A 10000-nucleotide genomic window follows, 5' to 3' on the forward strand; every position below is an offset into this window, starting at 1 on the left:
CACCACCACCATCACCATCATCATCATCACCACCATTACCATCACCATCATCATTACCATCATCACCATCATCACCACCATCACCACCATCATTACCTTCACCACCACCATCATCATCACCATCATTACCATAATCATTACCTTCACCATCACCATCATCACCACCATCATCACCACCATCATCATCACCATCATCATCATCACCATCATCACCACCATTATCATCACCATCATCACCATCATCACCACCATCATCATTACCTTCACCACCACCATCACCACCATCACCACCATCATCATCATCACCTTCACCACCACCATCACCATCATCACCACCATCATCACCACCATCATCACCATCATCATTACCTTCACCATCATCACCACCATCACCATCACCATCATCACCATCATCACCACCATTATCATCACCATCATTACCTTCACCATCACCATCATCACCACCATCATCACCATCATTATCACCACCATCATCATTACCTTCACCACCACCATCACCATCAACACCACCATCATCACCACCATCATCATCATTACCTTCACCACCATCATCACCACCATCATCATCATCATCACCACCATCACCATCATCACCATCATCATCACCATCATCGCCATCATTATCACCATCACCATCACCACCAACACCATCATTATCACCATCACCATCATCATTACCTTCACCATCATCATCATCATTACCTTCACCACCATCATCATCATCACCACCATCAACACCATCATTATCACCATCACCATCATCACCATCATCATTACCTTCACCATCATCATCATTACCTTCACCACCATCATCATCACCACCATCATCATCACCATCACCATCATCATCACCATCACCATCATCACCATCATCATCACCATCATCACCATCATCATTACCTTCACCACCATCATCATTACCTTCACCACCATCATCATCATCACCACCATCATCATTACCTTCACCACCACCATCACCATCATCATCATCACCACCATTACCATCACCATCATCATTACCATCATCACCATCATCACCACCATCACCACCATCATCATTACCTTCACCACCACCATCATCATCACCATCATTACCATAATCATTACCTTCACCATCACCATCATCACCACCATCATCACCACCATCATCATCATCATCACCATCATCACCACCATTATCATCACCATCATCACCATCATTATCACCACCATCATCATTACCTTCACCACCACCATCATCACCACCATCATCATCATCATCATCATCATCATTACCTTCACCATCACCATCATCACCACCATCATCACCACCATCATCACCATCATCACCATCATCACCACCATTATCATCACCATCATTACCTTCACCATCACCATCATCACCACCATCATCACCATCATTATCACCACCATCATCATTACCTTCACCACCACCATCACCATCAACACCACCATCATCACCACCATCATCATCATTACCATCATCACCATCATCACCATCATCATCACCATCATCACCATCATTATCACCACCATCATTATTACCTTCACCACCACCATCACCATCATCACCACCACCATCACCATCATCACCACCACCATCACCATCATCACCATCATCATCACCATCATCACCATCATTATCACCACCATCATTATTACCTTCACCACCACCATCACCATCATCACCACCATCATTATCACCACCATCATCATCACCATCAACACCATCATTATCACCATCACCATCACCACCAACACCATCATTATCACCATCACCATCATCATTACCTTCACCATCATCATCATTACCTTCACCACCATCATCATCACCACCATCAACACCATCATTATCACCATCACCATCATCATTACCTTCACCATCATCATCATTACCTTCACCACCATCATCATCACCACCATCATCATCACCATCACCATCATCACCACCATCATCATCACCATCACCATCATCACCACCATCACCATCATTATCACCATCATCACCATCATCATCACCATCATCACCATCATCATTACCTTCACCACCATCATCATTACCTTCACCACCATCATCATCACCATCACCATCATTATCACCACCATCACCATCATTATCACCACCATCACCACCAACACCATCATTATCACCATCACCACCATCATCATCATCACCATCATCATCACCACCATCATCATCACCACCATCATCACCATCACCATCACCACCACCATCACCATCATTATCACCACCATCACCATCATTATCACCATCATCACCATCATCATCACCACCATCATCATCACCATCAACACCATCATTATCACCATCACCACCATCACCATCATTATCACCATCACCATCATCATTACCTTCACCATCATCATCATCATTACCTTCACCACCATCATCATCATCACCACCATCAACACCATCATCACCATCATCACCATCATCATTACCTTCACCATCATCATCATCACCTTCACCACCATCATCATCACCACCATCATCACGACCATCACCATCATTATCACCATCATTATCACCATCATCACCATCATCATCACCATCATCATTACCTTCACCATCATCATCATCATTACCTTCACCACCATCATTATCACCATCATCACCATCATTATCACCATCATCACCATCATCATCACCATCATTACCTTCACCACCATCATCATTACCTTCACCACCATCATCATCACCACCATCATTATCACCATCATCACCACCATCACCATCATCACCATCATCATCACCATCATCACCATCATCATTACCTTCACCATCACCATCATCATCACCATCATCACCACCATCACCATCATTATCACCACCATCACCATCATTATCACCACCATCATCATTACCTTCACCACCACCATCACCATCATCACCACCATCACCATCATCATCATCATTACCACCATCACCATCATCATCATCATTACCTTCACCACCACCATCACCATCATTACCTTCACCACCATCACCATCATTATCACCACCATCATCATTACCTTCACCACCATCACCACCACCATCATCATCATCCCCATCATCATTACCTTCACCACCATCATCATCATTACCTTCACCACCATCATCACCACCACCATCATCCCCATCATCATCATTACCATCACCATCACCATCATTACCTTCACCACCATCATCATCATCATCACCACCACCATCATCATCATCCCCATCATCATCATTACCTTCACCACCATCACCACCACCATCATCATCATCACCATCATCATTACCTTCACCATCATCATCATCATTACCTTCACCACCATCATCACCACCATCATCATCACCATCATCACCACCATCACCATCATTATCACCATCATCACCATCATCATCACCATCATCATCATCATCATTACCTTCACCATCATCATCATCATTACCTTCACCACCATCATCATCACCACCATCATCACCATCACCATCATTATCACCATCATTACCTTCACCACCATCATCACCACCATCATTATCACCACCATCACCATCATCACCACCATCACCATCATTATCACCATCATCACCATCATCATCACCATCATCACCATCATCATTACCTTCACCATCACCATCATCATTACCTTCATCATCACCATCATCACCACCATCACCATCATCACCACCATCACCATCACCACCATCACCATCATTATCACCACCATCATCATTACCTTCACCACCACCATCACCATCATCATCACCACCATCACCATCGTCATCATCATTACCTTCACCACCACCATCACCATCATCATTACCTTCACCACCATCATCACCATCATTATCACCACCATCATCATCACCACCACCATCATCACCACCACCATCATCATCATCCCCATCATCATCATTACCTTCACCACCATCACCACCACCATCATCATCATCCCCATCATCATTACCTTCACCACCATCATCATCATTACCTTCACCACCATCATCACCACCACCATCATCATCATTACCATCACCATCACCATCATTACCTTCACCACCATCATCATCATCATCACCACCACCATCATCACCACCACCATCATCACCATCATCATTACCTTCACCACCATCATCACCACCATCACCACCATCACCATCATCATCCTCACCACCATCATCATCCTCACCACCATCATCATCCTCACCACCATTACCATCATCATCACCATAAATGGTTTATTTTTTATTTATTTAAGAGTAATAAGTGATATATCATAATGTTACCATGGTAACCACTCTGTCCATGCAGGTTCTTTTTGTACTCTACAGTGTTGATGGTCTCTGTGCTGTGAGTCCTTTTGTTTTTTCTGTTGTAGCTACATGTTTATTGGAGGAACGAATTTTGCGTATTGGAACGGTGAGTGGTGGAACATCTGGGAGTTTCACAGCTGGAAGAAAAGGTCTTGGTCCTGATGTTGTGTATCTGTTGTTAGGTGCGAATACGCCGTACGCCCCTCAGCCCACCAGCTACGACTATGACGCTCCGCTCACGGAGGCCGGAGACCTGACGCCGAAATACTTCGCCATCCGTGATGTCATCAAAAAGGTCGAACTTCCCATTCAGTGTTTTATCACCTGAACAGAGTTCTGATCTAAACACTGAACTGGATCAGATTTAATTTTGTTTCTCAATCATTCAGCTGCTCAAATGTTCACAAAATATTTCATCTTTCACTCTTCTTCTCCTTCTTCTTATTTGTTCCAACATAATGATAAATAACCAGACTAATAACACACTGTGTGTGTGTGTGTGTGTGTGTGTTTATAAACAGTATAAGACGATACCATCTGGAGTTTTGCCGCCGTCTACGCCCAAGTTTGCGTATGGAGTCGTGCAGATGAAGAAAGTAAATTCTCCTTTTTTTACCTTAGCTTTGTGATTGATAATGTGTACATTGTTAATAATGTGTGTGTGTGTGTGTGTGTGTGTGTGTGTGTTATAGCTGACGACTGTATCAGAATCTCTGGACATTCTCTCCATCTCTGGTCCAGTAAAGTCTCCTTATCCTCTCACCTTCATCGAGCTCAATCAGGTAAAAACTCACACGGCTTCAGCATCAACATCCGTCTGTCTGTCTGTGTGTCCATCTGTCTGTTCGTCTGTCTGTGTGTCCATCTGTCTGTTCGTCTGTCTGTGTGTCCATCTGTCTGTTCGTCTGTCTGTGTGTCCATCTGTCTGTTCGTCTGTCTGTGTGTCCATCTGTCTGTTCGTCTGTCTGTGTGTCCATCTGTCTGTTCGTCTGTCTGTGTGTCCATCTGTCTGTTCGTCTGTCTGTGTGTCCATCTGTCTGTTCGTCTGTCTGTGTGTCCATCTGTCTGTTCGTCTGTCTGTGTGTCCATCTGTCTGTTCGTCTGTCTGTGTGTCCATCTGTCTGTTCGTCTGTCTGTGTGTCCATCTGTCTGTCCGTCTGTCTGTGTGTCCATCTGTCTGTTCGTCTGTCTGTCTGTCCGTCTGTCTGTGTGTCCATCTGTCTGTCCGTCTGTCTGTGTGTCCATCTGTCTGTTCGTCTGTCTGTCTGTTCGTCTGTCTGTGTGTCCATCTGTCTGTCCGTCTGTCTGTGTGTCCATCTGTCTGTTCGTCTGTCTGTGTGTCCATCTGTCTGTCCGTCTGTCTGTGTGTCCATCTGTCTGTCCGTCTGTCTGTGTGTCCATCTGTCTGTCCGTCTGTCTGTGTGTCCATCTGTCTGTCCGTCTGTCTGTGTGTCCATCTGTCTGTCCGTCTGTCTGTGTGTCCATCTGTCTGTCCGTCTGTCTGTGTGTCCATCTGTCTGTTTATTTGTTTGTTTATGAGTTGATTTTATCCAGACAGAAGTTTTAAAAGCTGATCCTCTGTGACTATTTGTCAGTTTGGTGGAAGATCAACCTCATTAAATTTCTTCCTGAAATTAGGGATCATGTGGTTAATTAAATCTGAACTGATTTGTTTTGGTGTTATATTATCTATAAATCCTGCTTCGGGAAATATTTGCGTATTTTTTCTGCTATAAAGCTGAATACAATAATAATATTTTATTGATTTTTTTTTAACTTGAAACTTGTGGCCTGTGCAGCAATTACTGCTTTATTTTTTATCTAGTTTTTAAATTGCATAGACAGATAGATAGATAGATAGATAGATAGATAGATAGATAGATAGATAGATAGATAGATAGATAGATCTAATGTTAGCCCCATTAATAAATGATCTATAAATCTATTAGATCTCTGTCACCTTCAGCAGATTAACAGACTCGCACGTTTACACGATGCTCCCCTCGTGGTTATAAAGCAATTATAGAGAATTTACTGTTGTTATTTTTCCATTTTCAGCACTTCGGCTTTGTTCTTTATCAGACGTCACTCCCTGTGGACTGTTTAAACCCGACTCCTCTCTCGTCTCCGCTGAACGGAGTTCATGACCGAGCGTACGTCACTGTAGACGGAGTAAGAACAACACCTTCACCTGCAGCTCACTTCACTTATATACCAGTGTACTGTTCATCATCTGTGTGTGTGTGTGTGTGTGTGTGTGTGTGTGTGTGTGCAGGTGGCTGTAGGGATTCTGGAGAGAGACAAGACTCTCAGTATTAATATAACTGGGAGAGCTGGGAGCACACTGGACGTGTTGGTGGAGAACATGGGCCGAGTCAATTACGGCAAATACATCAATGACTTCAAGGTGCAGCGGAGATTTAATCTATTTACACACTCAACAATAAACTGAGCATTATTAATATTATTATTATTATTATTATTATTATTATTATTTATTACTAACATTATTATTATTTTATTATTATTATTATTACAAATTATTAAAAGTCCTAGAATTAGAGAATCATAAGATATTAGATTGTTATTGTTATGAGTTGCTATTCTGTCTCATAATAATAATAATAATAATACTGTTGTTTTGTTGTACTCTTAAAATGAATATTATTTTATTATAAGGGTCTGGTGTCGAACCTCACACTGGGGGCAGAAACTCTGCGGAACTGGACGGTGTTCAGTCTCAGTATAGACGAGGTGGTGAAGGAGGGGCTGCTGTGGGACATGGCCTCTCTACAGGGCGCTGACTCCGCCCACTCTGATGCCCCACCCAACCTGATGCCCTGTCTGTCTCCGCCTACATTCTACGGAGGAACGCTGGAGATTCCTGATCACATCCCAGACCTGCCGCAGGACACGTACATCCAGTTTCCTGACTGGAGCAAGGTGTGTGTGTGTGTGTGTGTGTATAATAATAATAATAATAATAATAATAATTTTAGCTCTGTTAGTAAAATAGTGTGGATTGAAACTCTAATCTGTGGTGTTGTAGTTTCTGCTCCATGTTTCAGATTTTAAGAGTTCCCTTGTTTTACACATATAACGTCTTGTTTGTTTTTTTTGTTTGTTTGTTTACAAAATAAGATAAAAAAAAGAAAGATTTTCATAAAATAGAAGGAATGTATTTATTTCTTTAATTTCCCTGATACAGGGTCAGGTGTGGATCAACGGTGTGAATGTGGGTCGTTATTGGCCATCTCGCGGTCCACAGGTCACTCTGTTCGTTCCTGCGTCTCTCCTCAGCACCGAGTCGCCCAATAACATCACACTGCTGGAGCTGGAGGCGTGTCCCTGCAGCCAGGGGCAGTGTGTGGTCCAGTTCACACACACACCAATTATCAACTCCACTGTCACACACACCAAACCACACACAAGGGAGAAAACTCTGAACACACACACACACACACACACCTGAACACACATACATGCCCTGAACACACACACCTGAACACACATACATGCCCTGAACACACACACACACATGCCCTGAACACACACACCTGAACACACACACATGCCCTGAACACACACACACACACACCTGAACACACATACATGCCCTGAACACACACACACACACAGACCAACACTCCATGTACACACACATGCCCTGTACACACACACACACACACACACACACAAACACTCCGTGTACACAAACATGCCCTGTACACACACACACACACACACACACACATAGACCAACACTCCATGTACACACACATGCCCTGTACACACACACATACACAAACACTCCGTGTACACACACATGCCCTATACACACACACACACACACATACACAAACACTCCGTGTACACACACATGCCCTGTACACACACACAAACACACACATACACAAACACTCCGTGTACACACACATGCCCTGTACACACACACAAACACACACATACACAAACACTCCGTGTACACACACATGCCCTATACACACACACACACACATACACAAACACTCCGTGTACACACACATGCCCTGTACACACACATACACACACACATACACAAACACTCCGTGTACACACACATGCCCTATACACACACACACACACACATACACAAACACTCCGTGTACACACACATGCCCTATACACACACACACACATACACAAACACTCCGTGTACACACACATGCCCTGTACACACACACACACATACACTCCGTGTACACACACATGCCCTATACACACACACACACACACACACATACACTCCGTGTACACACACATGCCCTATACACACACACACACATACACAAACACTCCGTGTACACACACATGCCCTGTACACACACACACACACTCTGAACACGCTGTGTGTGTCTGGAGTTTTTGTCACTCAGGGATTTTATAATCAAAACTTTTGCACTTTTCTCATTGCGGGTAAATCAGAGTGAAATCAGACTCTACAGCTTTTAAATCTTTTCTAGCTTTCAGTTCTGTTTGTAACGATTTACCTGAAATGTTTACTGTAAGGAAATATTCTGTACTTTGATTAAAGGAGTAAATAATAAAAAATAAATTCATTACGTTTTAATTGCTGCTTAATGGTTTTACTGGTTTCATCTTTTATTGTTAAAATACAGAACATAAAAATAAAGATTATAGACTATGTGTATATTATATGTTGAAAATGAAAGTTTGAGGTTAATAAACACAAAAAACTGAGCCAAAGAAAGGAAATGAAATGATATGAATTAAACAGCTGATTAAAATAAACTATTAAAATTAAAAATAAAATTCTTTTCATATAAACTGTTTTTATTATTTCTGTTGTTTTTTAATCTGAAGATAAAAACAATTAATTCTACAAATATATTCTTATTTTAAAAAAAAATATTTTAAATATATTAATTAATTTAATCTGAAACATAATTATTTAATAACTTATTACTTATTTGAATAAAAATGATGAATTAAACAGAATTTATACCAACGAAATGGGTAAGTTTGTCTATATGTTTATTTACATTTAAGTGAAATCTTTTTATTTATTTATTTATTATTTATTAAATGTGTGTACGTGTTAAACTGTTTAAGATAAACTGTTTTATTCATTATTACGTAAAGTACTAAATATGGCTTAATTATAAGTGTTTAACTTAAAATATACAAACAGAAATTCGTTTATTTTTTTACGCTTTCTTTATTTTCTTTTCTTTATTATTTCCACCTTTTTTGTTTATCTCTGCTCATCTTCCTCATTACAGCTGCTTCAGGAGCGATATTTAGGCTCCAGTCCCATTATCTTACCGTTAGATTTTTAGTGCCCTAGATAGTGTGTTAAATGCAGCATACTCAGACCCTCTGTAGTGCACACATGTAGGGAGCACAGAGAGGTTTGGGATTCGGCCCGTGGCTAGTTCGCCGTGTGGTCAGAGTGAAACCGGAAGAGGACCGACACTAAGCCCAGGGGCCGAGAGGGTGAGTAAATATTCACTCTGATATAAACACAGGTGTGTGTTTGTGTGTGTGTGTGAGAGAGAGAGATTATAACAGTTTAAAGTGTTGAGATTTGAGCTCAGTTGTGTAATAAATGCTGAACTGAAGTTGAGCGCTAATACAGATCCATCAGCACTGAGAGGTGTAGCTATTTAGCCT

At 41.7% G+C, this 10000-nt stretch overlaps 2 protein-coding genes across 3 annotated transcripts in view; both read left to right on the plus strand.

Annotated features, from left to right (window-relative positions):
- Positions 1-8936, plus strand: part of glb1 (galactosidase, beta 1) — an 18856-nt gene extending 9920 nt beyond the window's left edge. For both annotated transcript variants that reach the window (XM_058384382.1, XM_058384383.1), the window contains 8 exons: positions 4393-4433; positions 4510-4622; positions 4849-4923; positions 5020-5109; positions 6386-6499; positions 6603-6734; positions 7007-7270; positions 7536-8936. In XM_058384382.1, coding sequence (XP_058240365.1) covers positions 4393-4433; positions 4510-4622; positions 4849-4923; positions 5020-5109; positions 6386-6499; positions 6603-6734; positions 7007-7270; positions 7536-7799 — 1093 coding nt within the window. In that variant the 3' untranslated portion in view covers positions 7800-8936. The remainder of the gene's footprint in view (positions 1-4392; positions 4434-4509; positions 4623-4848; positions 4924-5019; positions 5110-6385; positions 6500-6602; positions 6735-7006; positions 7271-7535) is intronic.
- A 796-nt stretch (positions 8937-9732) lies between these two features.
- cldnd1b (claudin domain containing 1b) overlaps positions 9733-10000 on the plus strand; it is a 4272-nt gene continuing 4004 nt past the window's right edge. The window contains exon 1 of the mRNA XM_058384421.1: positions 9733-9823. The gene's annotated coding sequence lies outside the window, so the exon portion shown is untranslated. The remainder of the gene's footprint in view (positions 9824-10000) is intronic.

Source organism: Hemibagrus wyckioides, linkage group LG29 (assembly GCF_019097595.1).
Source record: "Hemibagrus wyckioides isolate EC202008001 linkage group LG29, SWU_Hwy_1.0, whole genome shotgun sequence".
Classification (NCBI taxonomy): domain Eukaryota; kingdom Metazoa; phylum Chordata; class Actinopteri; order Siluriformes; family Bagridae; genus Hemibagrus; species Hemibagrus wyckioides.